The sequence below is a fragment of the Zalophus californianus genome, chromosome 10 (genome assembly GCF_009762305.2).
Source record: "Zalophus californianus isolate mZalCal1 chromosome 10, mZalCal1.pri.v2, whole genome shotgun sequence".
Lineage (NCBI taxonomy): Eukaryota > Metazoa > Chordata > Mammalia > Carnivora > Otariidae > Zalophus > Zalophus californianus.
In genome coordinates, this window is record NC_045604.1 from 28729902 (window position 1) to 28748717 (window position 18816).

Sequence of the window (18816 nt, forward strand, 5' to 3'; positions counted from 1 at the left end):
CCGCGTGGGTTCCCTCAGCTCCAGCCCGGGCTCCTCCTACCCTAGGGCCAGCCACACTTCGGCACCGGTGTGGCACGTTCTCTAGAAAATACATCTGAGGGCCTGATACTCTTAGCACATTGCCTGAGGCTCTGCTCAACAGTTAGGACACAGAAATGATGAAAAAGGACCCCAGCGCAGCTGATGGAGAGTGTGATGAGGAAGAGGCTGCAAGGGGCACAGGTGAGGGGAGCAGCTGTAGTAGGGAGGGGAGTCTGGAAAGGCCGGTAGGGCTGGCAAGGCAAGGGGACCAGAACCGTCCACCAGAGAGGCGGCTCCAAAGCCACGGCTGCCCCTCCTCTCGTCAGCCTTCCAAGTAGCTAGGGTAGGGGTCGCATTAACCCATCACAGCCCCACCTCATCTCCCCTTGGAGTCATAGTTCCCAGAGGACTTTCATGGCGACCCCCCCAACGCCAGGTGAGCAGTGCTGGGGCTGCGGGGAGGGGCTCGGGTGCAGGCAGAGAGACCCCAGGTGGAAACCCAGGCCTGGGCTCCCTGCCAAGGCTTTTCAAGTACCCATGAGCAAACGTCACATTTCAGTCCTAAAAAAAAAAAAACCACCCCATGAAGAGGCACTAGACGTACAGCTCATTTCCATCTGAGCACGAAGCCTGCTAAAGCCATCAGAGTAGGGGTGTTGGGGGGACCTGGGGGTGGGGGGGTGAGGCTGGGGGAATGTGAGCCTCCTGGCTCTGGGGCTGAAATACCAAACCCTGGTCGGCCTGCTCTTTGAGAGTGTGGCTTGGACTTCTGCAGACATGACCTCATTCCCTTACCTCCTGCTGTTACCAGCCTCATTTTTCTGAAGAGGGAAACTGAGGTGGCCTTCCAGATCCCAGGAGCTCAGCCAGAGGAAGACATAGGCTCCATTGGTTTCAAGTGCCTCACGCTGAGACCGTCAGGTCTGTGAGGGGACTCTGGTCAGTCAGACTGGCCCTTCACATGCCTGGCGGGGGGCCTCCAATCCTTGCTCCTCGAGGGAATGGCATTTCCCTCCATGCGGGACATTTGCCAGAAGAGGTTCCCTCAACCAACCCCCACAACCATGAAAAGCCAGCGCTCAGGGCCCCTCAGGTTTCACTGAGAGATTGTATGAGTCTCCGTGGGTGGGAAGAAGTGTGGAGTGACTTTTAAAAGCATATTTATGAGGTTTAAAAGCCACAGGGAGAGAGAGGTGCGTTTGTTACTTGACCCTAAAACCTCAGCAGATAGTTTTAAAAATTCATGGGTCAGGCCAACAGCAGCCATTTGCTGAAGTGCGGATGTGACAGCAACGTTCTCCTCCTCTGCCCTCCCTGGGTTGACCTCCCCAAAGAAGATGGATCACGGGACAGGAATAGAAGTTGGGAGACCTGGATTTGGGTCCCCGATCTGCCACTCGCTGGTTGGGTGACCTTAGGCAAATTTTGCTTTTTGGTACGTTGGTGCTCTCAGCTGTTAAGGGGGACTGGACGATGAGGGCTGACCCCCGAGGCCCCTCCGGGTTCTGACCCTCTATGCCTTGCCTGGGGCCCCACCCCACGGACATCTCTGCGGAGAGCACCCGCCGGCAGAGACATCTTACTCTGCTCCTTCAAGGATCTGCTGGGGTGCCACATCAGGATGTCCCAACTTAAAGTCTGAGGAAGGGGACAGCTTCATTAAACTTTAGAGGGGGAAAGCGCTAGACCAGGAGTCAGAGAGCTCTGGGTGGCCCTAGGCTGGACCTAAGGCCTGTTTCGTCCTCCACAAAATGAAAGGTTTGCGCTTCATCTCCAGTGTTGACACCGTGATGCTGGGGCTTGCTGTAGAGTCAGGGGTCCAGGGGATGTCCTCGGTGCCCCCCCCCCCCCACTGCCCACCAGCTGGATTGCCACTCTTGCTGAGGGAGTGGTGTCTCTTTACCTTGCCCGGGAGCCTGGCTTCATGGAGAGGGAGCTGGTGCCCTCACCTCTATTCTTGGCTCTTGCTTTTCGATTCCATTCAGAGAAATCCTGATGAGCAACATGCCAGAGGGCGGCTGCCTGATGGAGCCCTGTACTACCCTGCTTCCCAGAAACCCCAGCATCCTCAAATCTGCAGGTGCTCAAAATCTCCGGCCAGGAGGGAGCTGGGAGTGAGAGAAGGCCAGCCCGGGCAGGAGATACACAGAACATCCATCACCCCCGCCCTGCTGCCTCTTCCTTCTCCAGGTTGCAGGGTGGGCGATATCCTCCAAGCGAGGACCGAGCCAAGGATTTCGGGGGCCCCAGGGATGGGCATGGACAGAGATGTCACTGGCTTCCTCCACCCATCGTTCCTGGGTCTCTTTATCATAAAAGCAAGATCTTTAAGTCTAACCCAGTCCTTCTTGCTACTACCATTTTTCTCGTGATCTCTCCTCCATGGGTATAAAGGACAGTTGCTCTACCACCCTCACGCACCATCCCCCACCCCATCTGTCTTTTCTTCCAGACTTATGTCTCCTACACTCAGAGCTGCTTGAGATAATATATAATTTTTTTTTTTTTTGGTAGGGAGGGAGGCAAGACAAGAGTGGGTGTGGGGACAGATTCCCTTCCAATTATGTCTGGCTCAGGCTGATGCTAGTGTCAGTTTGCATTCCCTGAATACGTAGGAGCCTAGAAGCAGGGAGGAGGCAAGAGATAAAGAGATGCTCACCACCCCAGCCTTCGCCATGGGCAGACCAAAGGAGCCTGGGTAGCTGGGGATGGAGGGATCAGGAAGGTGGTCTGTCTGGGAAGAGGTGGGAATCTGGAGGCCTCTTCCCTCAGCTCTGCAAACTGTTCCCTCTGGCCTCAGATCCCCATTCTCATGGGACTTACCTGTGATGCTCGGCCTTCACCTGTCCACTCAGAGCTTCCTGCTCCTTCACACATGAGTTTGAGGAATTGAAATGGATACCCATTTTAGTCAAAAGTGATCAAAAGAAACCAGAAAAGTAAAACCGTTATCCCCAAAATCTCAAGGACCGTAGTTCAGGCAGATGGAATGGCTTTTCTTTCTTTCTTTCTTTCTCTCTTTTTTTTTTTTTAAGCTTTTACATTGGCACAGATAATTGGGAGATGAGTGTGTTTGCAGTGTTGATGGTAGAAACTCCAAACCTCAGCAGGTTTGCTCTCAGGCTGGGAATGGGCAGGAGGCACAGGCAGTTCTGGCCTTTTAATGAATATTCTCCCCCAGTGTGACTGCAGAAAAGAAGCCAGGAGTTCTGAGCACCCTCCTGGAGTCACCCTGGTCTCTCAGCCAAGGAAGGAGTGATGGTGACCTGGCGGTCCTCAGGAGGGAAGGCCCTCTATCTGCCTGCCTATGGCTCCTGCCCTCATCCTCTCGTCCTTCCAGAGATAGAGACTGGAACGGGGAAGGCTTTTCAAAGCCTATTCTGCACCTAGCAGCTTCGTGCACATGACAGTGCCGGTAGCGGGTGGGAACGGAGATGGAGGGCGCACATCACCCTCCCACCCCCCACGATGAACCCCCAGCCACAGGCATCTGATTTCTAAGCCAGCAGCTGAACTCTTGACAATGAGCTCCAGGAACTGACGGTGAGAACAGGCTGTACCTGGGCAAATTCTGCAGGGCTGACCCCAGGAAAGGGGCAAGAGGTGCAGAGTATCATGTAGGTCTGTGGCGGCCACTGAGGCAGGGCAGAGGGGCCCAGCTGGAGGACGCCCTGAGCACAGCAAAAGGAGAGGGTCGGGAGAATGGGGGGTGCACTCTGGAGAGAGGAAGGCTCGGGAAGGAAGAAATGTGGGTGCGAACATGCTGGCGTCTTTTAATCAAATGCAAATTTAAGGCAGACGGCATGCAAACTGACATGTCTAATTTTTGTGTCTGCCGTTTGGGCGGTGTTTGGAAAGAAACGAGCATCCTGGGGGAGATGCTTCTTGAGAACTTGCTCAGCACACACACAGAAAAGACCTACAAACGAGTCATCTGGTGAACTCCGTGGTGATGAGACAGCACGACAGAGGCAGGGCCCAAGGACACCAAAAGGAGAGAAGGGGGCATCCTGGAGATGATGGGCCTGGCTGCAGTGGGGGAGGGAGGAGGTGAGGCCGGAGGAGGGCTGGTGGCAAACGGGGCAGTTCAGGGCATGCTAAGGCTCAGGAGGAAGGGCCCAGGGAAACACAGGGATCCAAAGACAAACCACCTGGGGCCTCCGGGACACAAGAGCTGCACCTCCCCCACCAGAAGGGAAGCTCCCTGAGCGCAATACCCATGTTTCCCCCACATGAATGGTGGGTCCCTGAGCATAGGGCTGAGTCCCCCCCCACAGGACACGGGCTCCTGAGGGCGAAGCCTTTGTCCCCCCTATCAGACTAGGGGCTCCCAGAGGAGAGGGGCCATGTCTCCTTCCTCTACAACCTCATATAGCGGGGGTGGGTAGACAACAACGAAACACTACGACAAAGCCGTCATTTATTATCTGCAAGTGCCAGGCATTATGCTCAGTGCCTCATGGACGTTAGCTCATTGACTCCTGGTAGCAATCTTACGAGATAGCTGTTAGTCGACATATTTAACAAGTGAAGAAACTGCCGCTCAGAGAGGATAAATCGGCCCGGGGTCTCAAGGCTGGTTAATACAAACGCAGGATCTGAACTCAGGACTGACTCCATACTCTGGGCATCTGACCACTATACTCTGAATCCTTCCTCCCAGGACCCCAAGAAAGTAAGGGTGACGGCTTAGGATATACAGAGCTGCTGCAGACAGCTTGGGTTGAGAAGCTGGGAACTTTATGATTGTGATTCAGAGATACAATTTCAGCAGGAAACCCAATCTCTATGCAGCGTGTGGGAAAATGGCAGAAATCCAGCCCCTGCCCAGCCCCAGGCCAGAATGGGCTCCTCTGGCTCAAAAGCAGGGCTGGTGTCTCTGTGGCGAATCCCTTCCCACCCCCCATCGGACTCCCACCCCTAAGCCAGGGGGCCTCCCCTCACCTCAGCACCCTGGCCCCAACATCATGCTTGTGGAAGTAATGGGTCAGCATCAAACCCATCCAGCTGTTCTCCCCTAAGATAAGGGAAGGAGCCAGGATGTCTTGGCCTCATTCCCCCCAGATGTCCTCCCAGCTCTGTGTTAACCCGCCACTGGGCTGGATTTCTTGCCTCAGCCCTGGAAGGACCTTTCAGGACCACCAGTGGGGTTGTGAGCCAATGCAGGGACTGGGGACAGGGCAGGACAGTTTCCAAGGACCTGGGGTGGAGAGGGGACATACACGCCCAGGGTAAAGCTATGGGTCCGTTCTGAGTCCTCTTCCCTACCCAGAGGGGAGGACATCGCCAGTTTCACCTTGCTCTAGATGGGATCCAGGCCCTGAGTTAAGGACTAGGGGTGGGTAATGAACTTGAAAAACCTTTGACTACCTTCTTCACATCTGCTTCCAATTCAACCACTTATTTCATAGTGTTTCTATTTTCTTTTCATCAAAGTCTAAACAACCACCAGGCTGATGTATTACCTTAAAAACTTTGGACAAAGCCAATGTGCTTCTCCTCTCTCCCCTGAGGGGAGACTGGCTGATGTCTTGGACAGGGCAAGCACGGAGCCGTGGACATCCACGTTCTGCCACGTGGGCGGGGGGCAGAAATGCCGGTCCATGGTACAAAAGGAGCTGAATCAGACGTGTGGCGTGGAGCAGAGTGGAGAGCGCAAGAACGCTGAGCAAGTAAAAGTGCTCAGTAAAGCCAGTTTCCTTTACCAGGGAAACCTGGCTGATCCCCGCAAGCCAGCTCTGTGTCTGTGTCCTATAATAAACTCCCCCTTTGGCTTAAGCTGCCTCCAGGGGTCTTCCACAGATACAACCGAAAGTCTGAATGAAAATATCAGAGCTGAACTGAAACAGGGTCAATAATGAGCCAATCTGTGAATGAAGCCACTAGAATCCCTGGGTGACACTGGGGTCTGCAGAGCCAGGGTGATTAGGACGAGGAAGGACAGGGGATCTGTAAGCCTGCAGGGGAGGGGGAGCGCCAGCCCTACTGATCATCTGTGGCATGCCAGGTGTTGCCTACTCTCTTCTATGTAATCTTCACAAGCACCCCCATGTAGTGGGTCACAAGCCCCATTCTACTGACAAGGAACAGGCTGAAAGAGTGCTAAGGACAGCCAGCTAGCAGGCATCAGAATTTACTTGAACCCTCACAGGCGTGACACTTTTATCCCAGAGATACACAGGGCTCCAGGCCAGGCCACTAGAGTCTTGATGCATATCTGTCCCCTGTAACATGACATGCCAGTCCTTTTGGACTGTCAGGACAGGTATGCAGGGTGGAGGAATGAACACAGATGGTCGTGAAAGCAGAGAAAGCATATCAACCACAGACTCCACCCACTGTCCCCAGCCTGGCAGCGAGGACCCAAGACCGTCCAGAGAATGTGCTTGGCTCCCAGCTCCCCGCGCCACCACTCTTCTAGAGGAGACATCAGAATGGAGAGCACTCTGGAATAAAGGACCTGGGCAGCTGCCCTGGAGGGTTTGCCATGTCTGTGGACTCTGCCAGGCCAGTGTTCTCCACCGGTGGGAGGCCCTGGAGCATAGTGCTTAAGGAGGCAGAAGGGTGAGATACACTGCCGGGGCGGCGGTGGCGGGGGGGGTGTCATACCCAGGCTCCTCCACTTCCTGGTTGTGTGACCCTGGGGAAGTTACTTCTCAGCTTCCTCATCAGTAAAATGGGACTAAAAATAGCACCCAACTCCCTAGGTTGTTCTAGGTGACTCGATGAATTAATATATGTAAAGTGCTTAGAAGAGTGCCTCATACATTAACACATAATAAATGATAGATGTTATTACTGTGAGTCCTTGGGTCTTCCATGTAGCTAACTCCCCACCTCCAAGATACAGCACTCTGGAAAACTGAATCTAGAAATCAGGGGTTTCTGGCCAAGGGGGAACAAGAGAGGAAAGGAGCAGCTGTGCCCTGAGATGCAGACAGAGCTGAATCTGCCAAGAGCAGCCACGGAGTGACCCTTTCCCACACGTGTAGCCCTCAAGGCATCCTCCCAGATCTGGGAGCTGGGGAGTCTGGCCCCTGTGTTACCACCAAGGAGGCTGAGGTTGAGGCCTTGAGTGGCTCATTCAGGATCCACAGTGACAGATCAGGGGTGCCTGGGTGGCTCAGTCGGTTAGGTGTCTGCCTTTGTCTCGGGTCATGATCCTAGGGCCCTGGGATCGAGCCCCCATGTCAGGCTCCCTGCTTCTCCCTCTCCCTCTGCCCCTCCCCCTGCTTGTGCTCACACTCTCTCTCTTTAAAATAAATAAATAACATCTTAAAAAAAAAAAAAAGAGTGACAGATCCAGGATTCACAGTGGGAGGGACCAGAGGAAGAGCTTATCCCAGGCTGACATTGTGAGGCCCAGATTCTTCCTGATCATTCTAGTCATCCTCAGCATGGCCCCCTCAGCCCTGATCCTTCATGTCCTGGCGGGAAGCCCTCTCCCTGCAGCTCCTGGCCCCAGCGCTGTACTGCAATTGCCCACCTGCAGTCTGCTTCCTGGACTAGATAGGGAGAGCCTTGGGAAGCAGGGGTTGGCAAACAACTGGCACCTGAGGAATGGTTGCTGAGGCAGGAAAGAATGCGTTCTTACAGACCTGGGCTCTCAGGACCACTGCAAGATGGTTCAGCCTAAAGGTTCTGGAATGTCTGGAGGGCATGGGAAGCAAAAAGATGTTACTTCTTGTGCAAGAGGCAGTGGAGTCTATGGTGAAATGGACGAGTCTGAATCTTAGCTTTACCATGAACTTGCCAAGTGACCTTGGACAAGCCGTGTGGCCTCCCTTGACTCCGCTCAGTTTCCGCATACTTCAGTCTTGTGCAAGAGTGGGGTGGCCAGTCTACATAAGTGGGCCAGGAGGGGCATACTACACTGCCTGCTAAAAACCACGAAACACTCCCATACCAGGAAGCAAAGTACAGGCTTCCTTGGGCCCTCAGGTGCTCCTCCCACCACCCTGGTCATGGGGGCCCTTCCTCTGGGACTCCCACAGTTCGGCATCCACAGAGTTAACATCTGGCATAGCGGAGGGCCCCCAGGATTCCTCCAGCTCTGCAGCCTGCAAGAGTTGTGAAATATTTTGCATGTGACCCTTGATTAATATCTCATTATGAGGATGAAATGGGTTTATACAAGCAAAGTGCTCAGTGGGGCAGCTGACAAACAGTGAGTGCTCAATAGATGTTAGTCATGATTTTGCTAAGCTCCAGTGACTCATGTCTGTGAGTGTTAAACAGTCCACACGGATCCTCAGGATGAAGGTTTCTGACCTCCCTGCAGAGTCCAAAGCCTCGCTTAAAGTGTTGGGCACCGAGTGTTTCCTTCCAGGGAGCCCAAACCCTGCAGCCAGGCCCTTGGTGGCCCCAAAGCTATGAGCTTAGCTGAGGTCCCAAGCAGGGTGGCCTTGCCCCGGCACTCCTGGGCTTCAGGGTGCCAACAAGAGCAGGGGTTAGCCTCTCCACCCTGCCTGCTGCAAGCAAACCCCACTGGGTGAGCAGGGTCTCAGGCAGCACAGGGACTGAGCCTCGCCCCTGCGCCCAAGAAGGCCGCCCCCCGTGGTGGCTGCTGTGCTTCATGGCGGCCGAAGCCTCAGGAGCTGCACTGGCCTGTCTCCCTGGCCCAGTGGGCACTGCTGCCTTCTCTGCTCCATAACCCCTCCCCTGGTGCTGCAGCTGCAGGATGATAGGGAGGCCATGCGGTGAGCACGGTGGCAACGCCTGGACACCACGTCACCATCAAGGCCAGGGAGCATCCACATAGGACAGGCTCTACACACTCAGGCAAACCCTGAATTCTAGGACCACACCTCCTGGGGATGCCCAGATTCCAGGACAAAACCAAGTCCTCTATGACAAAACACCCTAGCTCCTATAACAGAACCCCACGGAAATGTCCAGGGCATGGCAACTGGAACAGTCTGGTGGCATCTCGAGGAACAGAGGAAGGTGAAGATCTGGGTGTAGGCTAGGGTTCCTAACCCTCCACCAGGGCACACTCACTCCCTGGGGGCCCTTCTACCCCGGGGTGAGGGGCTGTTCCCTTCACTCCCTAAAGAGCCATCTGCTCCAAGGGCTCCTAGCCAGCTAGTCCCAATCCAGTCCTCCCACTCCATCCAAGCAAAACTGGATGATGGGAATGCATCTCCCCTTGTGCCAAGCATTTCTGGTTCCTTTAAATAGCTCCCGAACTTCCAACTCCTTCAGGAAGGCATCCTGGATGGAGCAAGTAAGCTAGGAGCTGAAACGTGGCCCCCACACTACTTAAGCCTACTCTCAGGCTGGGTTGTGCGTTGGTTCTGCTGTGTATAGTCTGGTTCATTCGTTGCTGTGGGCACTCCCCAGGGCTGGGGGGTGGGGGGTGGAATACCAATCCCTGGGCGGGGCAGAGGGCTGTACCTCAGGCCTCATCAGAGCTGCTGCTAATCAAAGGGCCCACCCCTGGGCACCGAGATGTGTTCTCTCAGCAGGGGGAACAAGGGCAATCTTCACTCAAGCAAACAGATTCGGAGCTTGAGAGGTCCCGGGCTGGCTGATCTCATCAGTCAGCAATCTCTTCAAAGGACCAATAGGCACCGGATTCTTTTGGGGATCCTTTGGGGCAAACCTTGTACATCCAGCGATGTACAACAGCAGTGGCAGCAAGAGCCTGGAACCTGCTGGAGCCATTGGATCCATTGCTCTCCTCTGTTCAAATGTTGCTCAGAGCCTACACTCAAGCCCCAGTGCCCTCCACTCGGGTCCGTCATGCTGCTCCCATCCTGCCTGCCCAGTCTCACTCCCTCTCTCACTTCCTGTGCCACCTCTCCTCCAGCAGACAGGACCCCACGATCAAGCCCCTCATTTACCTCCTCCTTGCCTTCTCTAGTCCCTCCCATCTCTGCTGCCGGGATCCCAACCTTTGAAACCACATCACGTCTCCAGAGCTTCCCCTCCTCCCCGCTGCACCCACACGCACACTCGCCCCACACATCGACTCTCGCTTCCCCTTAGCCTTTCCGAACTTTGAACTTTCCGAACAGCACCCACCACAACTGCCTGGCACAGGAATGAGTGCGATCCTTCTCACCTCCTCATCTAGCCTGTCAGAAGCTAGCAGGCAGGGCCCAGAGCCTCAGTCTCAGGGGCACAGAGCTTTGCCCACAGGGAATGCTTGAGAGGTTAATTCTGAACTCAGTGGAATCAAACTCAGCTGCAGGGGGTTGTGGGGGAGTCTCGAGGCTCCTGGAGGCAGCATGTCATAGGGGTTAAGTTCAAATCCTGGCTTTGCTGCACTAGCTTTGGGCAGATTCCCAATAGTTCAGTGCCTCAGCTTCCTCATTTGTAAGTTCCAGGATGACGGGATGATTGTGAGCACTGACTTATTACGCATCAGGAACAAGAACAACGCCTCTTATAGTGATGGATACGTGTTCATTATTATCGTTAGGTTATTGTATTCTCCGGGCCTACTTGTTTCCCCAGCAGAGTCAGGTCTCAGAGCTCCTGGGAGGCAGCTCCTCAGCCCAGGATGGTGGGAGTCCTAGGCCCCGTGGCAGCTTATGGAGCCTGCAGAGAAAAGCCAAAGCCTCCTGGGTGACTGCCAGCTTTCCCAAAAGGGAAGGGCCTGTTTAGCAAGTCACTAAGGGCAAAGGGAGCCTGTGTCCTCAGAGTCTAGGAGTAACCAGCACTCACGGTGCTTTTCTGGGAGAGAAGCCAGGGAGACTGAACCCCTACAGCCTCTGCCTGGGGGTCTCTTTGAGGGAAATCGTTCCACCCTGGTCATATTTCAGACTCTTTCAAACCTGTCCAATTCCTGCATGCACACAACACGTGCACACAAACGTACCTTTAGTATGTGCATATTTGCCGGAGGCCAGTGAGTGCTCCACGTGACCCATACTAACCGCTGCACATCCAGTGTTCACACCCGGACTCCCAGCCTCACCTACGTTCTTAGCATTAACGGCTAGATGCCATATGCCCTATGAACCCAGTACCTCCACACACTCACCCAAACCTTGCTCTTTCAACACTCAACTACCCTCCTACCCAGCCCGAGGTCCCAGTTTACAGTCTGGCTCTCCATCGGAACACCTGGGACTTGGGAAATGACTCCGCCTCCCAGACCAGATCACACCCAACGACAACACCCCAACTGGATACGTGCAAGACGACCCTGGATTCCCTGGGGACCAACCCTGGGAGCACTGACAGCACGCCCTTGGGTCTGCTGGGCTGTACTTGCTTTTGGTTTCCACATCCCCAGGGCACAAGAGCAAGCACCCCAAATCCAGAGGGGGAGCTACAGCCCAGAAATTAGAGGGCTGCGGAGAATGCGCCCACTCCAGTGGCTCTGAAGTGTGTCACTGAGACGTCTAAAATAGACTCGAGCATGGCCCAGGCCCAGGCCCAGCGCCTGTGGAGCCCTGGCCACCTTGCTGAGGTCTGGCTGGAGCTGACTTGGAGAACTGTGTGTCAAACGCACGATGTATAACAGCGCTGGCAGCAGGAGCCTGGAACCTGCTGGAGCCAAAGCTCTTGCGGGTGAACCTGCAGCCTGCGGCTGGGCTGGGCTCTGCGCTCTCCCACCCCCACCCCACCACAGCACCGCAACAGGCTCAAGGAGTCTGGGGGCTCTGGCGAGGTCCCCATTCTCCTCCACTTTGCTTCCTACCCCTGCAATTTGCCCCTTCTCCTGCCAGAGGCATAGGTGCTGATAAAAGATGAGAAGCCTTGACCCACCCCACTTATTCCAGGCACAGGTGCTGTGCCCACACTCAGCCCATGGCAATGACCGTGTTGGACACACTGTTGGCACAAGGCTAATCCTCCCTCAGCCTCCAGCTGGGAAACAGAAACAGCTCCTGGGGCGCTTTTCCCGTCTGCACCTTGATCTCTGCTGGTCAGAGGGTAGCAGAGACCTGTGTGCACCGAACGAGGCAGAAAGGAACCCTGGCGGCTCTGGTTTTGTCCCAGGAGGCCTGGTCCCCAGGAGCAACGTGAAGGAAGGTGTGGGAGATGGTGTCCACTTTGAGGGCTGACCCAGCATTCCAAGGGCTTCTATGGACAGAGCGTGCCCACGCAGGGCCAGTGAGCTGCGCCTGGCCCCCCGGCCCTTCCTGTGCACGAGAGGGAAGGCTGCAGGCTCCAGGGACTTCAAACGCATCTGGGTAATCCAAACAGGGTGTGGGAGGAGGTCAGCCAGTGCAAATGAGAAACATGTGGCGTCCGTTTCCCCTCTGCTGGCTGGCTAGCACAGGGTTTCCAGGCAGCGAGGGAAGGCTGTGGGGAGGAGGCCAGGTTGGACCCTGAGAACACTCTGCCAGGTGCTGAGATGCAGACATTAGGAGCAGGCGGGGGGTGCGGTCCAGGTGGGAAGCAGGACTCCACTAGGTCCAGCAATCAGGGTGGATGTGTCGGCTCCTCTTCCTATCAAGTCTTATTCCAAAAGGACAGACAAGTGGAAGGAAAATTAAAGCAGGTAACAAAGGGAGAAAAGATGCGGTGGAATATGGCTAGGTGTCTGACCTCAAATATGAGAGGGCATCTGAAAGGCAGGCTAGCTTAACCTGGAAGGATCCAGATGGCAGGTTTGGACCCATGGGTGGAAATTCTCAGAAAGAAGAATCTTAGTTCAACAGACTCTCCAATAATGAGCGCTTTCCAGGAAAATAAGGTAGTGAGCCCTCTGTCACTAGGAGTGTGTAAACAGAACACCCACCTGCCTCTGATGCTATGGAGGGATTAATTGCAGCTTTAGGTGTGGGTGGCTCAACTAGACATTTCCATTCTGTGGTTCTGTGAGATCCCAGGGAAGGGTGGGGGAGGAGGGGCTTTTGCTCTCCCTGGCCATACAAGGAGACACTGCAGTGTGCTGCAGAGGTGAAGCAGAAGCAGGGTGCTCAGCTGCAGTTAGGAACCCTGAGGGCTCTGCTCAGCCTGCTCAAAGCAGGATGGGCTCTCCCTTGAACTCCAAGAAGCAACCTGCACCTTTAGCACTTGGGGATCAGAGGCTGTGAGGAGTGGGTATGTGTGTGCGGACGGACAGTTCTAGAGGAGAAAGATTGGAAGTTAGCAGGAGAAACTATCTGGCGTTGGCAGCCTAGGTTTGGGGACAGGTCATGGTGGGGAGGGGCAGCTGTAGCCACAATAGCAGACGTGGGGCTACACGTGGGGGGGTGTAGATTAGGAGGGAAGAATCGGGAAACACCCCAGGATTCCAGGTGACTTGGTCCTGTTACCCATTCAATCCACATCTAGAAGGGGCCTATGGCTTGGGGTCAGAGCCAGGATTGATGATAAAGGGCATCTCCCTGTGCTGGTTTATGCTTCTGGGAAGCAGACAAGCTCCAGGCACTTCGGCTCCATCTGCTTCTCCCCAGAGCAGAGGAACTGCCCCCAAGATCTACTCATGCAACCATCCGTTACTCTCAGAAGCAGAGCTGTGGCCGTCAGGTGAAGAGAACAGCTTTGCTACAGCCATCTGAACAAAGCAATGCCCAAAGGCTAGGACCAGGACCTCCATGGGGCCCCAGGAGAACACTAAGCCTGGACAGGGAAGAAAAAGTTCTGAGCATGTGAGAAAAGAAATGTACTCCTCAGTGCTAACCTTGAGGAAGGCAGGAGGCCTTGCAAATGGAAGGCTCTATGCTAGTTTCTCCACATGCACACTCACCTTCAGACCCCCACACCTTGCCACAGCCTGTCCTTCAGCTTGTGACTCTACAAGCATCCTCCAGGGAACTGCTGTGCCCAGGGGAAGGCTAGAGGTGAGCTTTGTCCTCTTCCTACTAGGCCTCCGGGGAAGCCCTGGGAAGAGTGGCTCTGGGCGTGGAGCCTCTGACTAGGTGAGCCTGCACATATCACCTGCCTCCTCTGGGCATCAGTTCTTTCAGGAAAAATCACCGTAACTCCTCTACCCACCCAGAACCCCCAGTGCATTGAAGAAGTAAGTAATTTCTTCTCTTCCTCTACTCAAAGCATCCCAGAACACATTCTCAAGAGTAAATCCCGTTCTCACCACCCCCTTAAAACCAACATCAACCAATTGGCTTAGAAATGGATGACTTCCGGACTTCCCCTGTTCTGTTTGACCTGAGCCAGAGGGCCTAACTGTTGTCATGACAACATCTCCCATCAGTCCAGACACCTTTTTGAAGAAGTGGGACCAGGAATCCCAGCCACCTGGGTTCCTTTACACCCTGATCTTGGGCTGCCTTAGCTGCTCCACTCTGTCCCTTTGCCTAGAGGGTTGAAGAAAGGAAAAGTGAATGTGTGGGGATCAACAGACTGATTTTCCTTTGAGATCCTTAGGCCCAGGGCTGATGAGGCAGGAGGAGTGTGGTTTGGGATGGTGTTACGTAGTTAAATGGCCTGGGACATTTTCAAGGTCTGACCACCTTCATCTGCAGCCCCCTCCCTATCACTATAGGTAGGGAAGAGCAATGAGAGGGTCTCTTCCATTCACAAATGGGGAAACTGGGTTCCAGAGGAGGTCACAGAGCTTACAACTTCCAGACAGGGAACTCAGGACCACAACCTCTCACCCTGCCCCAGGCCCGGGTCTGGTGACATTTCCTCTCAATGCCAAACTGCTTGATGTGGGCCAACGGCCAGGGTCCAAAGACATCTGATTCTTGGGATTGGCCCATTTCCCCCTGGGCACTCACCCTTCAGCCTTCCAAGTTTCCAGGGTTCCCCAGTGGAAACCTAGTTATTTGGCAGCTTCCAAAACAAGGGAAGGGGCACAGAGCCTGCCTAGACCATCTGGGTCCCAGCTGATTTCTGAGAAGGGAGTGATCGAATTTCAGCTCTTCTCTTTTATTCCAGAAAGGCTCTTATTTGGAGCTGCCTCACCCTCTTCCCTCCCAGAAATTGGATCTTGGCAGCTTCTTGGGTCTGGGATCATACCAAGGAGTGTGTAACCTTTGACCCTCAGCCTCTCAAGTAGGGAACAAATACTCTGTTTTTAGCCACCATCCTGAGGCATCGAGGCAGCCGTTCTTCTCCTCAGAGGCCACCCTGCTCTCCAGTGAAGGCCAGTCCTGACAACCTGGAACACCTTCATGGGTTTGGAGACACTGAGTCAGCTCTACCGTCCCCTGGTCCCCCAATGGGTCAGTCTACCCTCTACCCCAACTCTCATCACCTTCACACAAAAGAGAGATTTCGCCTGAAAGCACCAGATCCCACCCTCTCCCCTCCCCACCGCCCTGTGATGCCAAGCACTGTCCCCCCAGAACCTACGCACATGCCCCACCCCCACCTCGGTCCTCATGGCCCTAAACAGTCCAGCATGTTTGCAAGACTTTCCATGCTCTGCCCCCAGCAGAGATCTTAGCCCCTCAGCCTTTCTGCAGGGTCAGCAGGGCAGGTCAGTGGCCCATGTCCAGGGACACTTGCCTTGGTCAGACCCCTCCTGACCTGCTGTCTCCCCTTTCTCAACTGGGCCTCCCAGACGGAGCCAGTGACTTAGGAACACAAGCAGAACCTGCCTCCCATCACTAACTCAAGAGATGGCTCTAATAAAGCCCTTGGTGCTTTTGACCCTGCATTTTCCCTACTGGGAAGTGGATTAGGGGGGTGTTTTCTCCTTATCTCCAAGGTTCCTGAGAGGCTGCAGCACCAGCATGCTTTGGGAATGACAACTGCTGAACAGGAGTAAGGGACCCCAGCTCAGCTTCCCCCCCTGCCCTCCACCCCCACCCCACGCAGCTCTAAGACTATCTGTCAGGGTTTCTCAGGTGACTGTCTCTTGAAGAACAACTAAGGAGGCAGCCAGGTCCTGGGGCAGTGCTGGGTCTTGCCCGTCTGGGGACAGCCCAGATCAGCTAAGACATCCCAAACCAGTGAAGCCCTGACCTTGAAAAGGGAGCTGTGCCCTCTACTTTTCTGAGTCCCTGACACTCCCTTCCCCTCCCAGGACACAGTCAGACACTCAATTCCTCTCCTCTAGCACCATCCACACCCCATCCACATCCGCTTCTTAGTGCCTGGGTAATGCTCCTCCCCGAGCCGGGTCTGCCCTGGCCGGTGCCTCCTCTGGCCTCAGACACAATTCAGTTCTCACCTCCTTAAGCTTAAAGACCGCTCCTTTCCAGTCCTCTATCACAGGGGACCCTTCCATTTTCTTCATGGCCCTCCTGCTGTCTGGAATTATTTTTTTCTTCCTGTCTGTCTCATCCCACTAGACCGTAAGCTCCTTGAGGGCCTCACTTGGCACAGGGGTGGTACTCTTCCTCTGCAGCAGGAGGCTGCCCTGTCAGCTTCTGCACCCCTGAACCCCCAATCCTGGCTTGTCCCTGCCGAGGCCGGGGCCTTCAGGAGGGGCTCTCCTAGGCAAAAAGCTGCTCTTCCCTTCTTTGCCCTTGTAGAGTCTCCTGACTGCCCCTGTAAAGCCCAAATGTGGCCTGTTAGGAGAGGCTCCCAATCCAAAGCTCCAAGAGGCTCTTGCTCCTGGTCAGCGGTTCCTCCTGCTGGCCACACCGGGGTCTGGGGGTCCGGGGATGACAGCAGCAGGTCCAACCAGTCTCTTCCAGCTCTGCCCTCTCCAGGGCTGCCAGTCGAACACCTCCACCCTCCATCCACCCACCCCACCCGCCCCATCTCCTCCAGCCGGTCCTCGGACCATAGCCCGCGTCGGCCCCGCCCCTTCACACGCGCACGTACACGCCCCTTCCCAGCCCCCAGCGGGGCGGGCAGCCTGCCTGGTACCCGGGAAGCTCGGGTCCCTCGGCGCCGGAGGACCCACATCCCAGCCACCGCAACAAGTCCGCGGAGCCTAGGAGGCCCGCTCGGGCTCCAGGCCTTGCCGCCGTCCTCCCGTGGCCCCGGCACGACCCATGCCGGCTCCCGAGGCGTGGCAGCCCTGCGTCCTGCACATCCCGGATCTATCCCTCTCAGGGCGAGGGCTCTCCGGGGAAAAGCGAGCGCAGTTCCGGGGCCCGCTCCGGGTTTTTTGCATAGACTCTTCAGGCTTGGAGAACAATGGAGCAGCTCCCGGCGCTTCCTCCGCCGGAGCAAGCTTTGTTCCTCCCTTCCCGCCCGCTCGGCTTCCACTAGCCAAAGGGCAAAGGCTTCCCAGTCAACCAAGAGTCTCCGCGCGAGAGCCCAGACCTCTCCACACTCTGTAAAAAACCTGGGGGGTAGAGGTTTGGGCCAGAGCCTGGGCCGAGGTACAGGACGAACATCCAGATGCGCACAGCTGGCTGCCCGCCCGCCCCCTGGCCCCAGACGTGTCTCCTTGCCAGAACCCCCACACCCGGGAAATCCGACTCGCGCTCCCACCGGGGATCCACAGAGGAAGTGGAGCTTCGGCTCTGCTCTGGGGCCAAACAGCCCTCACATCTGCTTTCCTCACATCTGTCCTCTAGATCCGGGCTCTCACTGCACTCTCCCCTAGCCATGCTGGATGCTCTCTCGCCAAGCACAGAGCACAACACAACTGAGGTCTCCATCAGCCCCAGATTTTGCCATATTAGGATTCTGGGCTTTAAAATTCGAGGAATCTAATGGGCTCTATTTCTGAGAATCTGTGACCCCCACACCATTGTCCAGCCTCACCTCAGGCAGGCCAGAGCAGAGCCTGGGCCCCTGCCTGGTGACATCTTTAAGAAGACGCACTTTAGCCATGCGCTTCTGGAGGTAGGCCAGCCCTGCACATCTGGGCCCAATGCCCCCTCACAACCTGACCGAAATCTGGAGAGCCCTACCGAGAGGAGGAGAAAAAGGGAGGGAGCTGCGCTCTCTTTACACCTTCCCTTGCAGCTGGCTAGGAGAAAGCCAGGGGTGGGGCGGGGGAGGCAGGACTTACCCAGCATCTGGCTGAAGAGCAGCTGCTCCAGGTCTCCCAGCACGGTCACCACGAGCTCGGGGTCCACCTTGAGGAAGGCGCGCTCCTCCTGGCCCTTGGCGGAGGGCACGGGCCCGGAGCCCTTTTGCGCCTTGGCCTTGCTAGAGAGCAGCTCATCGTCCGACTTGCCATCGTCGCTCACGGCTGCCTCAGGAGCCTTGCTGAGCGGCTTGACCTCAGCGTAGGGGCCGCGCGGGATCCGGCTCGGCTTTCCCAGGCTGGGCGCGAGGGGAGCCAGGGGGGTCTTGGCGCCGCCCGCCGGGCTGCCCTTTGCCTGGAAGAGCGAGTGCTCCGACTTGGACAGCGTCTTGGACATAAGCGGAGCCTCGCGGCCTTTGGACCCCGCCTTACCCAAGCCCTTGGGCGCCTTGGCCATATCGTCGCTCCACTCGGGCTCATAGAGCTGCAGCTTTTTCTCCGAGTCGGTGAGGAACGAGAGGTTGGTGAGCGACTTCTGCTTGCGCAGGTTGGAGGCGGGAGGTCCTCCGGGGACTCGGCCGTCCACGCTGCCAGACTTGAAGACCTTCAGCTCGGCCGCGCTGGCCTTGGCCATGCCGCCACCGCCGCCGGGCGCCTTGGCGCGCTTGGGTAGCATGCCTCTGCCGTCCGCCGCTGCCGCCTTCCTCCCGGTGCCCCGAGGCTCGTCCGCGCCCTCGTCCCCGCCGCCGCCGCCACTCAGCTCCACCTCGGGCTGCACGCTCTTGACGCTGCTGCCCAGCATTCTGCCCGCGAGGAGCGCATGGACTATCCGCGCGTCTGCAGGCACGGCGGGGGCGGGGGGGGGGGGAGGGAGCGCAGGGAAAAGGAGGCGGGGGAGGGGAGGGGGAGAGAAAGGACGGAAGAAACCGAGGAAGATGGGGAGAGGAAGGGGGAGGGAGCGAGGGAGGAGGGAGACAGGCGAGCAAGGGCTCAGGGAAAAGAAACGCAAGGAAAGAAGAGAGGAAAAGGAAAGAGCGAGGAAACCG

The 18816-nt window shown here is 56.2% G+C and overlaps 1 protein-coding gene across 9 annotated transcripts in view; it reads right to left on the minus strand.

Moving 5' to 3' along the window:
- The window catches only part of NAV1 (neuron navigator 1), a 238976-nt gene that overhangs the window by 127976 nt on the left and 92184 nt on the right, over positions 1-18816 (minus strand). For all 9 annotated transcript variants that reach the window (XM_027610115.2, XM_027610114.2, XM_027610113.2 and 6 more), the window contains exon 4: positions 17813-18607. In XM_027610115.2, the coding sequence (XP_027465916.1) occupies positions 17813-18607 (795 nt within the window). The remainder of the gene's footprint in view (positions 1-17812; positions 18608-18816) is intronic.